Here is a 21,878-nt window from a genome sequence, read left to right as displayed (position 1 = left end):
TCATACCAGAAGCCGCGCATCACAGCGAAGGGCCAGAACCTCCAGGCAGTTGACAACTTCACCTACCTGGGCAGCACTCTCTCGCGCACAGTGAACATAGACGCCGAGGTCAACAACAGAATCGCCAAAGCCAACACCGCCTATGGGACACTCCGAGAGAACGTCTGGGAGCGAAAGGGACTCGGCGCTACCCATCAAGCTGAAGGTCTACTTCGCAGTGGTACTCACCACCCTCTGTTACGCCAGCGAAACTGGACTGTCTGCAGCTGACACGCCAAACAGCTCACTCGCTTCCAACGCTCAATTTCAAGCTCAAACACTTGTCTCCGCAGACTCCTCCCCTTCAGGTGGCAGGACAAAGGCCTAGAACGAGCTGGCCTCTGCAGCGTCTACGCCCTCCTGGAGAAAGCCCAAGCCAGGTAAGCTGGACATAATTATGGCCAGAATGACAGACAGTCGACTGCCTAAGCAGCTGCTATACGGAGAACTGTGTTAGGGCAAGCGCTCAGTTGGAGGGCAGACAAAGACTGTCTCAAAGCGTCCTTCAAAGACCTTGGTGTCGACATCAACACGTGGGAGACATTTGCTCCGGATCGTCCAGCTTGGCACAGCAATATCACCACAGGAGTCCGTGCAGCTGAAGCCAGGCGCATCACCAAGGCGCAACGAAAGCATGCTCTGCGCCAGGCCCGAGCAGCATCCACTGCCACGACAGCGCCCACTCACTTGTGTTCCATATGTGGGCGAGCCTTCAGGGCCCGGATTGGCCTCATCAGTCACATTGGCCACAGCCACCGATTTTCCATCTGATTCTCGAAGCCATGGTCATCTTCGAATGCGAAGGACGAACATCAGTAATAATAATAATGATAATGATAATAATAATAATAATAATAAGCATAACTATATAGTGCCTAATCAAATCATTTTACTATACGCTCTTTATGATTACAGTAGTTCCAATAGAAAAAATAAACTGCCATCTATCAAAACATGCAGGATGGTCTACCTAAGTTAGAAGACATAACGAATTATGACCAGACATTGTAAACTAAACTCAGTGTCCATGGTAAACATCCAAAAACCAATTGAAACATCCAAAACCAATTGTATACATCACAACGCCCATACAATGCAAAACCCAGCTACATCCCAGCATCGTTCCCACTCTCCCTCCTCTCCACACAACTCTTCAACAACACACACAGAAAACAGAAACAACCACACAACCACACTGTCGCAAACAGATGAGACTTGAGGTTGGTTTTGAAGCTGGAAATGGACTGGGAGTGTCTTAACTTATATGGCAAGGAGTTCCACTGAATGCAATGGATCTTTGACCGAAGGACTTAGTCATAACGAAAGGAAATTTGGACAATGCGACTGTCTGATGACGAATGTAGTTGTCTTATTGGAGTGAAAACAGTGAAGAGATCAGAAAGGTGAAGAATCAGAGAAAGCGTCATAGCAATATGCGGAGAGTTTATATTCAATCCTGGACTGTATCGACAGCCAGAGTTGTTTCAGAAGATGCCGAATATGATCACTCCCATGGCGTTTCAATACAAGACGGGCAGCTGAGTTTGGGGCTTTCTGGGGTTTACGAATAATGTACTGTGGAGAACCAGCAAACAGAGAATTACAATAATCCAGTTTTGAGAAAACAAAAGCACAAAAGAGAAAAGTTTTGGTTGCGTCAACAGACAGGGAGTAACGAATGGAAGAATGCGGCAGATTTCTACATTCACGGACTCATAGACATTAGAAGCATGCTTATCCATTGACGTATTAAGTGGGTGCTGTGTCATGGAAATATGATATTTTAGACTTTATCAGCAGCGCTTCAGTTTTTCACATCGTTCAGCTTTTAGTTTGTTTGTGCTATTCCGAATGCTTGTCTGCATGTCTGACATGGATGTGCTTATTTCGTTCTGGGTGAACTGCTTTCTGCATCAATGTGTCATCTCGGCTGCAAAAGCGTGGTGACTGATGGGTTCTAGTAGTATTGTGGTGGTTATCGTTGTAGCAGCAGTTGTAGCAAAAACAGCAAAACCAGCAGTGGCAGAAGCAGCAGTAGTAATAGTAAAAGCAGCAAGACCTCTGGTGGTAATAGTAAGAGCAGCAATAGCAACAATAAAAACAGCAGTAGCAGTAGTAGTGATGATGGTGGTGGTGGTAATAGGATTTTCTGGTGATATTGTTCAGTGATGGTATTTGAGATAGGTAGCAGTAGGTCAAGTTGTGTGTGTCTGTGTGTGTGTGTGTGTGTGTGTGTGTGTGTGGTTTGTTTTGGTTTTGTCGCTGACTTCTCTTCGTGCTGACGCTGCCTCTCCCACTGTTGCTGATGCGTCTGCTGCTGTATGTTGAAAGACGTGCCCCCGGTTGTTTCAAGTCAAGTCAAAATGATCTTTATTGGGGGTAAAAGAATAAGCTTGTACAGCTTTTTTTTCATCCTGCCCTCAGAAAAAAAGGAAAAAAGCAAGAAAAAAAGAAAAGACATGAAAATAGAAGAAAAGAGGGGGGGGGGGGGGTGGCGGGAGGGGGGGGGGGTAGGAAGAGTATAACATGAAAAATCAAGAGCGATAAGACCACACAATTTATATGGTGAAAAACAGTATACGGACAATTAGCAAATGAACATAATTATATACATGATGTCGAAACAATTATGACATACGACAGCAGCATCCTTACATCATTAACAAAGATGTTTTGGAAGAGAGACAGTGAGAGTGAGAACGAGAGTGAGACTGAAGACAGACAGACAGAACAAGTTCAGAAAGGAGGGAAAGAAGGATGGAGTCAGAAGACAGAGAGAAAGTAACAGACGGATACACAATAGATAGACAGGGATATCAGAGGCAAGGCTAATCATGACAAAACATGTAAGGTATCATATTTTTTCCATCGAATATTTCTTATGTTTATCATGTCAGTAAAACAAAGTAGACTGCGCTGATGTCATCACAGTGAACAAGAAAGAGAACGGCAGAGGGCGGAGGAAGAAGACATTGACGTGCTCAGAACCCTTTCTAAATAATCACCCACGCTGCTTTGTGGGGGCGGGGGGTGGAGAGGGGAGGGAGACAGCCAAAACACCATTCCCACACACATAACAACAGCTGACAGCCTGTCGTCTTCTCCATAACCTGCCTCCCACCCCCAACCCCCGCCCCTCACCTCTCCACATAATTATACAACCAATGGCTTCTCACGATTCAGGACAGACTGTGAGGACGGCAGAGCGACGCTGTAGTCAGTCCGTGTATCACCGCCACTCCGCCTGGCTGAACGCTGCCTGCACAGAGGGAACAGGGAAAGTTCTGTCGGTGTCTGCACGCAACAAGCTGTACTCCTGTCTATGTAGTTGGGGGAAGTTGTTCTTTTTGCTGCCACCATGGCCTGGAAACTTCAGCTGTGTTTTGGGCTGTTTGTGACGATGTGCGTCTTTTGGGTAAGTAAGGGGAAAGTTGATAGTGACTGGTGAGGGTGTCGGTTTGGTTGGCTGCGTTCCGTGTGTGTAGAATGTGGGTCAGTCCCTCTGAGGGTTTTGGTGTGGTGGGTGTGTTGTAGTGAGTTTGCTTCATGATGTAGTAAGAGTGGCGAGTGACACACACACACACACACACACACACAATATATATATATATATATCTATATATATATATGTGTGATATATATATATATATATCACACAGACACTATATATATCTATATATATATAGTGTCTGTGTGATATATATATATATATATATATATAGTGTGTGTGTGTGTGTGTGTGTGTGTGTGTGTGTGTGTGTGTGTGTGAAACAGAGAAAGAGAGAGACAGAGAGAGACAGACAGAGACAGAGAGAGACTGAGACAGAGTGAGAGAGGTTCATTTTCTGCACAGCACGGCATCACGTTTTTCTCTCTCCTTGTCCTATTTCTCCCACTGTAAAACAAGAGCTTGAATGTCAAGCAGTGACATTTCCAGAGGCTATTTTTCCTAAGCAGTACTGACGACGATGATCACAATAATAACAATATAAACCCACATGGACATTGTGGCTTCACTGTGGACGACACAGCACAAATTGCCGTGGGAACACACACAGTACACACTGTAAGCAGAAAGGCTGAAAGTAGCCTGGTAAATATTTCATACATCTTTCGTGGAGAATGCGTAGCTACGTGTAGTGTTCGGATTGATCAGTTCTGTTTTATTTTGCAGTGTCCATGTATATTTATATTTCTTTCTCAAATTTTATGTTCGTGCGTTTGTTGTGTTGGTATATGTCTCGTTTGATTTGGTTGTAGGCGTATGTATCCTTTCAGTGTTGATAAACGTCCGTGTTGATGTTCGATATATGTAGTGAAGAGTTTTGTGGTTATGTTTGTTATTATGTTTGATATATGCAGTGAAGAGTTTGTGGTTATGTTTGATATATGCAGGGAAGAGCTTTGTGGTTATGTTTGTTATTATGTTTGATATATGCAGTGAAGAATTTGTGGTTATTTTGTTATTATGTTTGATATATGCAGTGAAGAGTTTTGTGGTTATGTTTGTTATTATGTTTGATATATGCAGTGAAGAGTTTGTGGTTATGTTTGTTATTATGTTTGATATACGCAGTGAAGAGTTTGTGGTTATGTTTGTTATTATGTTTGATATACGCAGTGAAGAGTTTGTGGTTATGTTTGTTATTATGTTTGATATACGCAGTGAAGAGTTTGTGGTTATGTTTATTATGTTTGATATATGCAGTGAAGAGTTTGTGGTTATGTTTATTATGTTTGATATATGCAGTGAAGAGTTTTGTGGTTATGTTTGTTATTATGTTTGATATATGCAGTGAAGAGTTTGTGGTTATGTTTATTATGTTTGATATATGCAGTGAAGAGTTTTGTGGTTATGTTTGTTATTATGTTTGGTATATGCAGTGAAGAGCTCTGTTGCAGGTAAGTAGGGTATATTTTAGGGTCGTAGTCTGGTTTGCCATTCGGCTTACTGCAACGTTTTACACTATACTTCTTTCTTATTTTTCATTGTCCGTGTGGTAGACTCAAGGTATGGGGTATGGGTATATTCGCTCGCCCCTCATCGGTGAACTTACATATTACTTTCATGTAGACAAAAAATAATATTCACTACAAATGATTTTTGAAAACGTTATTTTTAAGGACCCTCTTTACCCACCAACATAGACTTGTATATTTTAGGAATGATATTTGTTATATTCATGGATGATACCTATCACCAGCATGCCTTTGTGTAGCAATCGGGTGACGAACTTTCATACAGGTTAAGAGACCCCGACAATAACAAAAATCTAAATGATATATGACAGCATACAACTGGAGACGGCGTACCTGTTTGTGCTTTGCTTTCTGTCTGGCCACAGGTTGTCAGGTCAACAATGTTACACACGTAATATGTGGACTGACTTGACAGTCTGCTTTTAACCAGGAAGGTTACGTCAGCATGAAGACGTAGACCGCTATATCCGTGGGATTTTTTTCCCCCCCAATAATGCTCTGTTTCGGCGTTGAACACAACATGTAGTTATAACCGTAGGTCAGGTCTAAGCTGTTCTGTTGACCCAGATACATAACAAATCTCAAAGCGTTTTGTTTTGTAAAGTATACCTATACAAAAATATAGGCCCAATAGTTGGAGCGTTGATTTTTTTCTTTTGTTTGGTAATTCTCGAATGGTCATTTTCAAAAGGAATTTTGTTTAACACAGTACTCACAGACGCACACGAGAGCGCGGAAGCACACACACACACGACTCCACACGCACCACTCAATCTCCCCCCCCCCCCTGCCTCCCCACCCCCACCCCGGACCCCGGCTCCCGTCCACACACACTCCACCACCACACAACACTTCACGGCAAACGTTCAACTTAGAAACACTGGTGTCAAAGTTACAAATATGTCATGTGTCATCGCACAGTTACTTTACTTCGAGCAGAACACGTTTTGCTTCGTTTGATGTGGCCCTGATTTGGTTTCGGTTCACTGCACAGACCCCTAGGACTTTTCATGTCTTCACGACTTCAGTGTTGTTGTGGTTGGGTTTTTTTGTTGTTGTTTTTTTGTTTGTTTGTTGTTGTTGTTGTTGTTTTTGGGGGGTGGGGGGTTGGGGGGGTTGTATGTTTGTTTGTTTGTTGTTGTTTGTTTTTTTTGGGGGGAGGAGTTGGTAGAGGTCTTGCTCTTTAGCTGCTGGTATAAATCTGCGAGCGATTTTATAACGCGTGTGACTGTTTTTCCCCACCGTTTCGGCATTCCATCAATGTTTGGTGATGTGCATGTCAGGTATGTTCTTAATTCCATGACCCTCCGAACGTTGAAATGGATTACGCAGTCATTAACTTGCGTATTTGATCTTTGTGTATATGTGTTCAGACGACGGACGTTTTAGCCCAGGACAGTTTAAAGTCCGACGCTTTAACTCTCGACTGTGGCGCCCGTAAGGTGTAGAGATGACTGAATTGTCTTTGTATGGAGAAAAGATGAACCAACACAGCCTTCCTCAACTTAAACTTTCGAATAAAAACAAAATTATTTCTACTACTTTCTTTCTCTTCTTTCTTACCTTTTATTTATTCGTTTGGTTGTTGTTTTTGTTGTTGGTTTTTTTGTTTTGTCTTTTGTATACAAATCCCATCTGCCCCACTCCCTTCCCCCTCTCTCTGTCACACACACACACACACACACACACACACACACACATATATATATATATATTATACACAGCACCCTCCCTGTCCCTCTCTCCCCCTCCCCGCCCACTCTCTTTGTCTCTCACCATCCTGTTCCTCCTCCTCCTCATTCCCTTCCTTCTCCAATCTTTGCTGTCATCTTGACCCAAACTGTCTTTCCCCAGTGCTGACAAAAGCAGTGTCGTCAAAGCCTGTGCCCTGAACCTGCAGGCAACGTGTTCATGTGATCCAGTGTAAAAGGACATGGACATGCGGGTGCTTTTGCTGAGAGACTGGGGGACGTGAAACTGGGAGGGAGGGGGTGCGGAGTGGGAGGGTGAGGGTGCGAATGGGGGAGGAACTGAAGGATGACGCAGCGTGGGAAGGACATGGAAGTGGCTGAGGGGGTGGTTGGGGCGGGGCGCCGGGGATGGGGGTGGGGGGGAGGATATATATATATATATATATATATAAATTCATTTGTAGCTGTAGTGAACTGAAACATATCTAAGGATACATTTGTCACAATAAGCAGACCATAAACCGTGATTATTTTCATTTATAGAAAAAGTGGGCTCTTTGGCTTAAGTACATTTTTACGAATCATGTAGATGCAGGAAGAATTTTTTTTTCTCCATCTACATATGATGATGCATGATCTTAAAAGTGTAGTGAAACACAAATGGTGTCCAGTCATAAATTTCTGATTTGCATTTTATGTTGACAACTGACTGCTAAAATTTCCCATGATTTTTTTTTCTCAGTGCGACAGTTTCATGCCGGCTTTGCGATGTCATGACGTTAAGGCGAAATATCAGTAACGATTCAAGTGTATCAAAACACCGGTTGTGACGTCAATGAATTTGTTGGTCGTATGACGTCCACACCACCAGTCCATGAGCATTGAGGGGCGGGATGTGTGGTGTGATTATCTTTATCGCATGTGTGTGTGTGTGTGTGTGTGTGTGTGAAAGTTACTAAATCACAAACGAATAACGTAAAAAGAAAAGTTTTCACATGGCTTTCTTGTTTATTTGTTTGCTTTGGCATTATATACGATAGAGGATTCATGGAACGTACGTATCACACACACACACACGCGCGCGCGCGCGCACGCCACAGGCTCTAAACGAACGTCACACAAAGATCTAGTTAGTTTTCGAAAGGTAATTATATATCGCAAACTTATTCACACATACACACGCGCGCGCGCGCGCGCGCACACACACACACACACACACACACACACACACACACACACACACATTCTCTCTCTCTCCATTTCTCTCTTTCTGCATACACACACAACGCACGCATGCACGCACGCAAACACAGTCACACACACACACACACACACACACACACACACACACGCACGCACACACACGCACGCACGCACGCATACACACTCTCTCTGTCTCTCTCTCTGTCTCTCTCTCTATCTTCCTGTCTCTTTTCTGCATACACACAACGCACGCACGCACGCACGTGCGCGCGCGCGCGCACACACACACACACACTCACGCACACACACGCCATGACTCCCACACCCCTCCCCAATCACCACAACCACACTCACCATCACCACTATAGGAGCTGCATGAAGACAATCCTCCTGACGCATTAGCCTGAAACCCCGTCATGTTTTTATTCTGCACAGCAAGCGATCTCTGCCCGGGTTCGTCCCGTCCAATATCATTTACCAGTGAAAAGATGTTAAACTAAAGAAAGAAGAAAGAAAGAAAGCCCTTGGTGGTTTTGCGGGGTCGTGAAAAAAAACAACTTTATTTTTAATCGGGAAGACCAGGAAATGATGTTCTTCCTCTCTGTTGTCTGTCGGTCTTTGTCCATCCCGTCTTCCTTCTGTCTCCATTTCTGCGGGCGTTTTCATCACCTGTATGTGCATGCGCTTGTAAATGTGTGAAGACTGTGTGAAAATCAGTCAGATTCTAGATTTTGTTTGCCCTCAAAACCCAGCAGGTTTACAAGATACAACGGAAAGAACATTCGATGTCTTTTCTGTGAAACAGTTTTGAATGGAGAAAATAGGGTCAACTTAGGATCCACTAACTAATGCTTAAGTAACAAATTATTTTGTGTATGTAGATACTTTTGTTGATGAATTTTCTGTCCCTTTCCTATAATTTACTCTGGCCAAGAAAATCAATTTCGTGTGTGTGAGGATGTGCGTGCGTGCCTATATGTATGTGGTGTATACGTGTGCGCATGCATGCACATCTGAATACGTACAATTCTGGGCGCGTATTATGATCTGTGTGTGGGAGGGAGGGGGGACCTGGGGGCGGGGAGTGAAAGAGAGTTATAGTAGTTACTGCCACTGTCAGCAGTCCAGAAACCAGGTTTGGTCATGGGCACTGCACTGCTGAACACATCACCAACATTCTCCATTTCTGGCATTCGTGGGACAGGGCCCGAGTTTCGGACAAGCTGCTCTCTGTCCTGTCAGTGACGTTGTCTGCCCACTTCTTTCGCTGTCTGCTTAGTGTTCTCTCCACTTGCACTGTTCCCTGAAGGGTGGTCGTGGAGAGCCCCTCACATCTTGTCACATCGTCAACGTGCGTGATTTCTTCATTTGTTGTGGGGTCTTTGTGGGAGATAAAGGAGTCTCCTGAAGCTTCTCATTTCCACTGCTTTGATCCTTCTCTGAAGCTCACCTGGTAGTAGTCCAGGACTCACATGCATACAAGAAAACAACCAGTGAATGAAGGAGTTTCAGCTTTGTTCTGGTCCTGAAGTTCTTGTCTGTCAATATGGGCTTCAGTTTTGCCAGTGCTCTTGCAGTCTGCGCCGCTTTTGTCAGTATTTCAGTCTTGGACTTTCTTCACTGGTGATGGCGCCAGGGTACTCTGGCTGTTTCACTATTTCCAGCACTGACAGTAATCTTGGTCTTGAGTGGGTCCTTGCTGTCTGTCACCAGTTTTATCTTCTCGGAGCTGATCTACACAAGTATCCATATCAAATATCCATATCAGTCTCCAATCCGCACTTGGTGGATGTTTCGTACAAGCGGTTCCTCCAAGGGAATTTCTTGCCTTGTCTTGCCTTGCCTTGCCTTGCTTCGCCTCGCCTCGCTTTGCGTCGCCTTGTCTTGCCTTGCCTTTCCTTGCTTCGCCTCGCCTCGCTTTGCGTCGCCTTGCCTTGCCGTGCCTTGCGTCGCCTTGCCTTGCCTTGCCTTGCCTTGCTTCGCCTTGACTTGCCGTGCCTTGCGTCGCCTTGCCTTGCCGTGCCTTGCGTCGCCTTGCCTTGCCTTGCCTTGCGTCGCCTTGCCTTGCCTTGCCGTGCCTTGCGTCGCCTTGCCTTGCCGTGCCTTGCGTCGCCTTGCCTTGCCTTGCCTTGCGTCGCCTTGCCTTGCCTTGCCTTGCCTTGCGTCGCCTTGCCTCGCCTCGCTTTGCGTCGCCTTGCCTTGCCTTGCTTCGCCTCGCCTTGCCTTGCCTTGCCTTGCTTCGCCTCGCCTCACTTTGCGTCGCCTTGCCTTGCCTTGCCTTGCGTCGCCTCGCTTTGCCTTGCCTTGCCTTGCCGTGCCTTGCATCGCCTCGCCTTGCCTCGCCTTGCCTTGCCTTGCCTTGCGTCGCCTTGCCTTGCCTTGCCCTGCCTTGCCTTGCCTTGGTTCATCAGTTCAGTCAGTTCTTCCTCACTGCCTACCAGCCCATCAGTGGCATCAGCAAAATCAGTGTCCTCCAGTCTGTCAAGTTTTAATTTCAGTCTGGTGTTTGGAGGGTTGTTGGTTTTCATGAACTTGATTCTGAAGTTCATGGTGACAGGATCATGGTCACTTCCAATATCTGCACCAGGGAATGTCCTTAGTATTTGCTCTGTTGATGCCCGACTGGAATCGATGTTGTACCAGGATGCAGTCGACCTGGTTGTGATATAATCCACCTGGTGCGTGCCATGTCCAGCACCATGAAGCCTTGTGTTCCCCAACAGTGTTGGCCAGAATCATGTTGTACTGGTAAACTCCAGTTAGCACAACCCTCGTGCGTTGGTGGTGCCATTGTAAGAGGGGCCAAAGAACCTCTTCCAGTCTTTAAGCGAGTCAGTGCCGACCTTTCCATTCCAGTCTCCATGGAGATAAGGTCTTGGAGCTGGGTGTAGAATACCTCCACTTGCTCGTCATCATAGTCCGAGGTCGGAGCACAGGCTTGTACAATGGTGATGTTGAGGGGTGCTGCCCGAAGGCTGATGGGCGTGATATTGCTGGATATTGAGCAGCATCCAGGGACAAAGTTTTTGGTGTTCGTGTTGACAGGGAAGCCTACTCCATTGATGTGTTTGATCAGGTCTCCACTGTAGTAGAGAACATGTCCTATTTGAAGTTCACCCACGTTTGTCCATATGACTTTGCAGAGTCTTACAACGTGCCAGGTAAACTGCTTCAGCTCACATACAGGTTTTTGCAGTTTTCCTGGTTCGGCCAGTGTTCTCTGATTCAAAGTGGCAGTCGCGATGTTATCTCATCACGGATCTTCCTTGTGGATTTTCCATCAGTTACATACTTGTCAACTCCGCCCCAGCGACTGATGGTAGATCCGGTACTTGTTACTTTGGGCGCAGACCGAGCCGACATGATCAGTGGTGTTTTGTTCATCTTCACGCAGCTTGTCTTGGGCAAGTCAGACCTGGCGGAGCCCATTCCTCTTCAGATGAGATTGTCTTGTTGGGTTCACCCCCCACGTGCGGCAGGTAGTACATGGTTTCCAGTTGCGGAGGAGAACCTTTGTCTAACCTGCCTATCAGTGGTAGTAGTTCCTAATAAGGAAAAAAAGAAATATTTGCAGTTTATGAAAAGGAAAAAAAATAGAGAGGGGTGGAATTTTATGAGAAAAAGGAAAGAGAGAAAATGACCGGGAATTTCACAGCAGTTACTGGGAAAGAAAACACTCAGTTTCAAAGACAGACGAGGAAAAGCATTCAATGCAGAACAAAAAAGTAACAAACGAGAGACAGTTGGGTTGGGGAGAGGAGTATCCCAGCTGACCACGAAAGGATTGTATTATTGATTATCATAATGAAGCAACTTGTGTTGCCGCTGGGAGATTCCCAGCTGTCGCCTTTGAAGGGACATTTCACATTGTTAATTACAATCCAGCCAGCTCAACAGGGCCATATCAGGAGTTTTGTAGGTTAGAGAGTGATTATTATCGTTTTAATGTCTTCTTCTTTCCTTCTTCCTTTCCTGAGTCACGTGTTCCCTTATTTATCCTCATTGAAATTTCTGTCTGTCTCTGCCCACTGGTCTCTCACCCTCTCATCATATTTCCCTTTTTGGTGTCATATACTGTACCATGTCAAACTGATGCAAACTAGGCCTATTGGTTTGCTCTGCTTGGCCAAATTTCGCGCGGCTAACAGTGAAAAGACGGGCCCGCCCGCTCTCAGCCAATCAAACGCCTCTAAAAGCTATCAGCGCTGAATCATTCCTTTGGCCAAGGCTCTCCACGCCATCTTGTCAGGTTTACGCTCTGTCTCGTCTTACGCTTTTTTCGGCTATTAAGCGTATCCTTTTGGCCTTATTTTGTTGCATGCGGCTTGTGTTTATTGTATTCTTACATTCTGTGTACTCGATTCGACTCGGCACCCTCGATTCGTTCGTTTTTTTCTGCCTCTAAGTCGATCCTGTCTTTCCTTTCTCTGTTGGGGGTCGGATTTTCGCTGGGTGCCTAAGCGCGGGTTCCATGCCTCGTGTGCCATACCACGAAGGCAGCAATCATGATGCTGGGATTGAGACTCGGTAAGAGACTCTCCCAGGCCCGGAGCTCATGATTCCTCCCGATACGGACCGCGGCGATGCGTCGTTAGACGCTGATCGTGGAGGCGACTTTCGTACCAGTAAAACGGTCTTGAAGGGGACCGTGGGGAAAGAGGTATGAGCGTCGCCTCCCGAGGTGTCCCAGCGCGAGGCAGGGAGAGGGGGGAATGGCAGGTCCTCTCCTGGCTGTGGGGACTCGCAGCTAGGCGCGAACTCCCAAGGGGAGGCCGTGCACGGCCATTAACCGGGTCCCCACTCGGAGACGGCCCTCACGGGCCCCATTGTTGTTCCCCCTCCTCCCTTCTCTGTCGACCCCCCTCCCCCACCTCCTTTTGGTGGGGGAGAAAATGTTGGTTCCGGGGGGGGGATCTCTACTTTGCCCACCCCGGTCCAAGCCACCCCAGTCTCCCCACGGGAGGGGATTCGGGGCACGTGGCAACCTGCTCTGCAGGTCTTCCCGCTATCCGGCCGGTCTCCCCTGCTGGGGGAGGCCCGCGCGTGTCAGGCGGTTCCGGGCAGTCAGCCCGCTCGTCTGCGAGCGGGACTGACACCCAAGTCGGACCTGACCTCCCTCCGACTTGGCCAGGTTTTACCCTTCATGGAGGTCAACGCGCCTGTCACCCTTGGGGTTCGGGTCACAGTATGGCTGGTGCCCACGGGTAGTTACCCCCATTCTACCCGTACTGGGGTGCACCTATGGTGCACGCTGGGTTGCCGGGAGTACCAAGGGCCAGCCCCTTGTCCGCTCCCCACCCGACCCAACCCAGCACATCTCACAGGGTGACACACACAGCCCCGACAAGTGGGATCGACTTCTTGTCGGTCAGGTCGAGCTCCTAGACCAATATTGCCAATCTGTCCACAAATCGGGTCTCTGTCAACCCACAGGTGACCTCCACGGTCACAACGGCCTTCTTGTCAGGACCGACGGCGGCTGAGGGGCCCTACTCGGCCCGGGGGAGCCTGCGGTTCCTACCTGCCCAGCCCTCGGTCCTACAGTGAGATGAGTGCGTGTTTGTCCCCTCACAGCACCCGTGGGTCCCTCTTGCATCAAGGGACGCCCTCTCAAGAGGTGGCACCCACCATCCCAAGCATGGTTGGACCTATGGTCCACACGCTCCCCACCCGCTTCAGGTGTCAAGGACATAACAGCGGTGGCCATGGTCCCGGCTTGGGATCGTCCCAGCTCATCCCGCTGACCACAGCTCACAGGACGCCCCAGTGGGTACATCCATTTGGGATGGCACCCAGCAGGGGATGGACTGCGAACAAGAGTGGGAGCCCCTGTCTTCGGATGAGGACGAACAAGCAGATGAGCACTCTTCGCCCACATCCCAGGGGGGACAGATTGAGCCCGCGCCTCCCTAGGGACCAGCCTGAACCAAACTCGGACTTTGCCGAGCTCGAACTGACCCTCCCCAATAGGGTCACGTATGCCGAATCATTCCCTCAGGCTACTTTGTTACCCTTGACCCTCCTTACGCCATGTGACTCTAACTCCAGAACCACAAGGCGACTCAGAGTGCCAGAAATGGTGCAGGAATGGCTTAATAAGCCAACCCGCACTGTCAGGGGTGCTGCTTCCATCCCTCCTCCAGGCAGGGAGTCCCTCTCTGCCCCGGGCGCCTTTTCCCCGGGAAAGTTCCTTAAAGATTCCTCCAAGGGAGGGGTGTGGTCCTGGTACACACAGGTCCACCCTGCCTACAGCGGAGCAGAGCCCTTCGCACAGGACAGGATGTTGGTCTCACAGCGCATCACCTTCCCCACTTCAGCTACCCTATCCTTTAAAACGTTAGCAGAGTGGGACAAATTGGCCCGCCGCTGCCTCCTCGAGGTTTCCACGGCGTACACCTTCGACGCGTTCCTCCACAGGGCCAAGGAGCTGTGGGAACAGTGTTAATCAGGACACGGGGTCTCCTTCCTCTGTCCCGCCTGGCCTCTTCACAGACCAGAGGTTACACGCTTTTGGCAATAGGGTAGCATCTGGTCTCACGGCAGCTGCAGACACAGCTACCAGCCTTCACTTCAATACTGTGCTAGCGTGGCGTGATGCCATTCTCAGCCTCTCTAACATTCCTGTGGAGGAGAGGGCTGCCCTGCGGTCCATCCCAGCACAGCAGCACTCCCTCTTCAGCCAGTTCCCGCCCCATTTTGTGAGCCACAGGGCAGAGACAAACAGGGAGGTGGCCTCATATTTGGCCCACACCTCTCATGGGCTCCAGGGTTCTATGCCATTGAAGAGACCGGCCACCAGGGCCCCTCCATATACCACGCTGCCTATGTCAAAGCAGCGTGTGCAGAATCAGTGGCAGAGGAATAGACCACCTTATGTCCGTCCAAGCCGACCGGCCATGCCCAAGGCCAGAAGGCAGCACCCCCAATGACTGGGCCCCAATTCAGCACCGCCAGTCGTTCAGCCCCTCCAAGTAGGAAACTTGTCCCGGCATGCACATCAGTGGCGTGCTCTGGGACTCAACGACGGGATTATGTCGGTGCTAGAGTCGGGGTACATGCTGTCTTGGGGGGAGGATCGCCCCCCTCTAAGATCCACTCCTCCTCCTTAGGTGCCCAGCTCGACGGAGCAGGAGAGCGTCCTAGAAAAAGAGATATCGCACCCACTCCTCATGGGGCTATATCTCAACTCTCGGACCCGGGCCCCGGTTTTTACGGCTGGTTGTTGGTGATTCCAAAGGTCTTGGGAGGGTGGAGACCAGTTTTGGACTTGTCCCCCCTCAACAAATTCCTCCCCAAAATCAAATTCAAGATGGACACACAGGCACAGATTCGGGAGACCATCCAACAAGGTGATTGGCCTACCTCTATCGATCTAGAAGATGCTTATTTTCATATACTCATCCATTCGGCATCCCATCGGTACCTGAGGTTCGTGGGTTCCAGTTCCCGGCCCTCCCATTTGGTCTGTTCCTTGCCCCTTTCCTGTTTACCAAGGTGGTGCGGGAATTGGTGTCCATCGTCAGCCACTGGCGCCACTCCCCCCAAGATACAGCGCGGACACTTTCTTCCCTCTTGGGGATGATGGAGTCCACGGCACCTCTCATTCCCCTGGACAGGGTTCTGAAGCGCCCTCTCCAGAGGGCACTGAGGTTACACCGGTCCCAGAGCACTCAGCCATGGGATACCCAGTTATGTCTGGGCGAGTGGTTCCTCGAGGTGACATCAGAGTGGTTAATCACCCCCCTTCGGACACAGGGGGTGCCCATAGCCCCACCTACTCTTCAGGTGGCACTCTTCACAGACGCCTCCTCCCTGGGCTGGGGAGCCCACATGGACTCACTCCATGCAGCAGGGACTTGGTCCCCGGAGGAGCGCCTATGCCACATCAATGTTCTGGAACTGGAGGCAGTTCGCAGGGCTCTCCTGCACTTCATGGAGGAGGCCACTGGCAAGAGCATCCGCTTGTTCACGGACAAGACGACAGTCGCATGTTATGTGAACAAATTGGGGGGGGGGGGGGGGAGCGCACTCGGCAGACCTCTCCATGTGGACCGAGGCTCTCCTCCGTTGGTGCCACAGCAAGGGCATTCCACTTTCAGCGAGACACTTAGCAGGAAAAACCAACATCTTGGCAGATGCTCTCAGCAGGTCCAAGAGTGTCATACGCACAGAGTGCACCCTGGACAAGGACAGCCTTCAGTGGGTGTGGGAACAGTGGTTTCGGCCGATGATAGACCTTGTTCAACAAGAGACTTCCCACTTATGTCTCTTCAGTTGCCGACCCAGAAGCGTGGGCAGTGGATGCTCTCTCTCTAGACTGGAGCAGTCTGATTGCCTCCGCATTTCCTCCCTTTCCAATTCTGTCCAAGGTGATACGGAAAGACAGATTGGAACACCCGCAGCTGATCCTCATTGCGCCGAAATGGCCAGCCCAGACCTGGTTTTCGGACCTTCAGTCCCTGACACATGTTTCCACCCCTGGAACTTGAAACCAAATCTCATCTGCTGAGGCAGCCTCGCTCAGGCACTCCTCATTCCAATCCTCAACTGCTCCACCAGCACGCATGGCTGCTGTGCGGTCGGAACTGTCAGCATCACCATTGAAGTCCTTGACCCCTCGGTCGGCCTCTGTGGCGGCTGCGCTGACCCAGGGGTGTGCCTCCTCTCACCTCCTCTCCATAGTCACCAGAGCAAGGAGGCAGGGAACGGAGACCTTGTATGACTTTCGCTGGAAGAAATGGTTGCGGTGGTGTACAGCTCAGGGCATTCCCCCTACGAACCCTACGAGCATGCAGCTGGCCAACTTTCTGGCTCTCTGCTCCTCGGTTCTCATCCTGTCTGCTAGTTCTGTGCGAGGGTACAGGTCTGCCATCTGTACCACAATGCAATCAGCTAGGTGGTCCCGCCTTTGAAGCGGATTTCCTGCTGAGAGAGGCGGCTAGGGGTGCCCCTCTGAAGGAAGCTAGAGACCCCAGAAGAGTGCCCCTCTGGGGTTTGTTCCTGGTGCTGGATTTCATTCGAAAACAGCCCTTCCAACCATTGGGGACTATTCCTTTTGACATCCTCACCCTCAAGACCACTTTCCTTCTGTGGCTGGCCACAGGCAGTCGTAGAGGTGAGCTGCATGGTCTTAGTGGAATGCCACAAGATCTGGCCTTCCACAGAGATGGTTCCATCACTATTCGTTTCCTTCCAGAGTTTCTGGCTAAGAACCAAGACCCTGAGGTTCCTTCCCCCTCTCTGAGGGTCAGACCTTTGTCTGATATTCTTGCCCAAGATGATGCGGATAGGCACCTCTGCCCTGTTCGGTGTCTCAAATATTATTGGGATAGGTCTCGCCATAGGCGTTCTTCTCAGAGGCGTCTCCTCATCTCCCTCGATGAGAATTACAAGAAAGACATCGCTGCAGGCACCATTTCCCGCTGGGTTCCCCAAGTCATTCGTAGAGCCTACTCTCATGCACACAGGGATATCAGCTGTCTTCATCCCAGAGCACACGAAGTGCGGACCATAGCTACTTCGGCTGTTTTCCGGCACTGAGTGCCAACGCAGCATGTCTTGGAGGCAGCCTTCTGGCGGTCTGAGAATCCCTTCATCAACTTCTACCTCAGGAATTTCCGTATGACCAGGGCTGACGGTTCCAAGGGGATTTCCTTTGTCGCGGCTAACACTGCCGTCTCAGTTACAAGGGCTCCCCATACGAACCAGTAGGCGTTGCCCTCCTCCATTTGCTTTAAATTCTGCATCAGTTTGACATGGTACAGTATATGACACCAAAAGGAGGAGTTTGTATTATACTCCATGTTTGGTGTTACATATACTTACCATGTCAAACTCGAATGCCCGCCCGTCCGTCCCCGCGTCTCCGCCGTGGTTCTCATGGGGCATTTTTGTTCATGGCCACGGAATGATTCAGCGCTTATAGCTTTTAGAGGCGTTTGATTGGCTGAGAGCGGGTGGGCCCGTCTTTTCACTGTTAGCCGCGCGAAATTTGGCCAAGCAGAGCAAACCAATAGGCCTAGTTTGCATCAGTTTGACATGGTAAGTATATGTAACACCAAACATGGAGTATAATACAAACTCCTCCTGTTGTTTCCTTTCCTCACTTGCCCCCCCGACCCCCCCTACCCCCGCCCCCCATCTCCCCCACACCCCTCCTTTCTACCTCTTCACTCCCGCATCCTCCTTAAGCCCCCAAAACAATCCAAAAACATAGGGGTTTCTTACTTCTTTACTGTTCTGTCTCGCTCTGTCTCTCTGTTTCTCTTTATCTCTCTGTCTGTGTCTGTCTGTCTCTCTCTTTGTGTCAAGAATGATTTGCCGTGTTTTATACTGAATATTTATATTTCTAATAACAATTTTCTGTTTATTTACTATTAATCTCTTTGATTTTTTATTCACAGAATCAAGTATTTCTACAATCGCTCTTGATGGGAGAAATCAGGTTTTACAATATGGATCACACTTTCGGATTTGCCAGGTGTTATCAAGTTTTACAATATCGGTCACACTTATTGGGATTTGTGAAGTTGTATAATATAGACTACGCATTTTTGGGATTTGTCAAGTTGTGTAACATAAATCACACTTATTGGAATTAATCAAGTTGTTTGATATAGATAACACATACCAGTCCAGTTGTCTAACTGACCTATGTTAATGGGATAAGTCAAGTTCTGCAAATACAGTATGGATAACACTTTTTGGGATTATTCAGTGTAGCAGTTAGATGCAAATTGGTTTATTTGTTCGCTGTGAAAAGGTTTTCAGGAATGGACATGTTAGTGACTTAGTTTCTGACGGGACAAGCCGTTCAAAAAGGTAAAAAAAAAAAAAGAAAAAATACTGTGTGGTTTAGGTATAGGCGGAAAAAAATCTGTAAGATGTTCACACTGAGTAAATCACAATGGGTGTGGCAATATAAACTGATTCATAAGGATCTTTTGTCCACGCTTGATTTACTATAGATGGCAGACATGGAATCATCATATCAATACTTACAAACGATTTAATTAGTATAGAATGTTCGGTGATAGACTTTATCTAAAATGAACACGAGTCGATGATTGAAATGTAAATACAGACACACATCATGCAATACCTGTGATGCGGTGTGTCTATTCTGTAAACAATGAAAGGAAGATGAATCATATTTTGTTTTCTGTTGCTGAGAATCTGGCGATATGGTGCAGAACAATCACTTCATTCACCCAGAACGTGACAGAGAGCTGCGTTGTTTAAACTGAGCTGTTTGGTTTTTTGTTGGTAAAAGGGCGTGTCTTATAGTACTATGTAATACTTCTTCACTTCCTTGTAAGGATTTTAGACAGAAAGAAAGGTGTTTTTTATGGTGTCGCATATAGATTTGTTGACGTCATTGTCATTGCTTTTCAATTCGTCGACTATCACAATATTTTCTTCATGAGAGTTTAAGACCCGAATGAATAAATCATTCATTCATCACCCCCCCCCCCCCCCCCCCCCCCCCCCCCCCCCCCCCCCCCCCCAGCCCTCTCCTGTCTGTGTGTCTTTCTTTCTCTTTTACTGTCTATAACATCTCTCTCTCTCTCTCTCTCTCTCTCTCTCTCTCTCATTTTTGTGTGCGACACATGTTTGACTCACTTGTGTAAACAAAGTGAGTCTATGTTTTAACCCGGTGTTCGGTTGTCTCTGTGTGTGTGTGTGTGTGTCTGTGTGTCCGTGGTAAACTTTAACATTGACATTTTCTCTGCAAATACTTTTTCAGTTGACACCAAATCAGGCACAAAAATAGGAAAAGTTCAGTTCTTTCCAGTCATCTTGTTTAAAACAATATTGCACCTCTGGGATGGGCACAAAAAAATAAAAAATGAAGCCTAATTATATGCAAACTGCATTTACTGTTATATTTATATTTTTTGTATTCTCTAAACTTGGCACTTTGATCTGATATTCTGACCCAACAACAAGAGCAGTCATTATTATCATTTTTTGTTCAAACAGGAACTTCTTTTGCTAAGCATAGAAGTTTTATTTATTTTGCAAACGTTTTGGTGCAGATAGTAAAAAAGGGAAATTACTCTGTAATTAATGCTAGGGGACTTAATTTATCACAAGTGAGTCTTGAAGGCCTTGCCTCTCTTGTGATTTATATTAGCACATTGTGAATACGTTTTATCAAATACTGACACGAAGATACTGGAGGATTCACAACATACTGGACTGTCAGTGCATACATGCAGTGTGCGATGTACACAGTGACACCTCTCCCTTTGTTACCAAGTAAGGCGTCAATCACGTGGCGTCCACGTGCAAGGTCTTTGTGTGCTGTCTGTCAATTTCTCCGCCTTGTCGTGCACGAGCATAAAATCAACATGACGTCTCTGCCAAATCACAAGATACGCTGTGTCTGCTTCGTGTTTTGCTGGTCTGTTGTTGGCGTTGATCATTGATTGGCAGTCGGTCAATGAGTCAGGTGTGAATTTTGTTTATTTAATTTGTTTATTTATTTATGTATCTGTTTATTTATCCATTTTATGAAGTCGTATCGATTACCAAGAATTAGGGTTTTTTTCCCCCATCCTACCTATTTTGATGTGATTCCATTATTATTATTGATCACACACACACACACACACACACACACACCCAAGTTGTTCAAGTTGGTGACCTCACCTCCTCTACATGCATTCGCAACATTTGCACTCGGCAGGGATGTGTTCTATCGCCACTGTTGTACTCACTATACAAGACTGTGCAACTCAAAATGAATGTAACACCATGGTCAAGTTTGCCGACGATACTACTCTAGAAGAGCTGATTACGAACAATGACGATTCAAAATATATGGAAAAGTACTAGAATTTGTCAGCTGGTGTGATCAAAACAACTTAGAACACAATATATAAAAAAAAACAAAAGAATTAATTTTAGATTCAGGAAGACCAGATCTGACCCTTACCATTTGTTATCAAAGACAAGCAAGTAGAGATCATCAGCGAATTAAAAAATTCTCGACCGATCATTTCCAACGATTTGTAATGGGAGAAAAATACGGAAAAAAAATTGTTAAGAAAGCACTGTAACAGCGCCTGTACTTTCTTCGGCGCCTCAAAAAGTTCGGAATTAAGAAAGAAATCATGGTTGATTTCTACCGAACAGTCATTGAAAGTGTGTTAACCTTCGCTATTACCGTTTGGTACGGAAACATTTCCAAGCCAGAAGTTGCAGCCCTTAACAGAATGGTAAAAACAGCCACCAAGATTACAGGGGCTGATCTACCTTCTCTAGACGACATATATTTTAAGCGGCTACTAAAAAAAAAGAAGCAAAATCAATCAGCCAGGACGAATCACATCCAGCTTTTAGGATTTTCGAGATGCTTCCCTCTGGTCGACGGTACAGAAGTATAAGGACGAAAACCAATCGCTTCGTCAATAGCTTTTCCCCCAAAGCAGTCAATGCCATGTCTCTTGAACAAATCCAGTATGACTAAATAGAAGTGTGCAATCAACAACCATTTACCTGAAGATCTAGTCATCAGCCCCATCCACATGTAATATGCGGCTTCTGTTCAAACGTGTGTGTGTGTGTGTGTGTGTGTGTGTGTGTGCTTGCATGCGTGAGTGTGCACAAGTTCTTGTATTGATATGCACATGTATGTATCCTAAATTGTACATTTGGTGTCATATACTGTACCATGTCAAACTGATGCAAACTAGGCCTATTGGTTTGCTCTGCTTGGCCAAATTTCGCGCGGCTAACAGTGAAAAGACGGGCCCGCCCGCTCTCAGCCAATCAAACGCCTCTAAAATCTGTAAGCGCTGAATCATTCCTTTGCCCAAGGCTCTCCACGCCATCTTGTCAGGTTTACGCTCTGTCTCGTCTTACACTTTTTTCGGCTATTAAGCGTATCCTTTTGGCCTTATTTTGTTGCATGCAGCTTGTGTTTATTGTATTCTTACATTCTGTGTACTCGATTCGACT

The 21,878-nt window shown here is 47.3% G+C and overlaps 1 protein-coding gene across 3 annotated transcripts in view; it reads left to right on the top strand.

Moving 5' to 3' along the window:
• The first annotated feature begins 3,251 nt into the window (after window positions 1-3,251).
• LOC143284776 (uncharacterized) overlaps window positions 3,252-21,878 on the top strand; it is a 53,776-nt gene continuing 35,149 nt past the window's right edge. For 2 of the 3 annotated variants that reach the window (XM_076591769.1, XM_076591768.1), the window contains exon 1: window positions 3,252-3,454. In XM_076591769.1, the coding sequence (XP_076447884.1) occupies window positions 3,398-3,454 (57 nt within the window). In that variant the 5' untranslated portion in view covers window positions 3,252-3,397. Of the gene's footprint in view, window positions 3,455-4,923; window positions 4,942-21,878 lie in introns of all 3 variants that reach the window. The other variant, XM_076591770.1, reaches the window with a different exon arrangement.

This window comes from Babylonia areolata, chromosome 8 (assembly GCF_041734735.1).
Source record: "Babylonia areolata isolate BAREFJ2019XMU chromosome 8, ASM4173473v1, whole genome shotgun sequence".
Lineage (NCBI taxonomy): Eukaryota > Metazoa > Mollusca > Gastropoda > Neogastropoda > Buccinidae > Babylonia > Babylonia areolata.
Note: the sequence above shows the minus strand (reverse complement) of the source record. Positions and strands in the feature narration are given on the sequence as shown.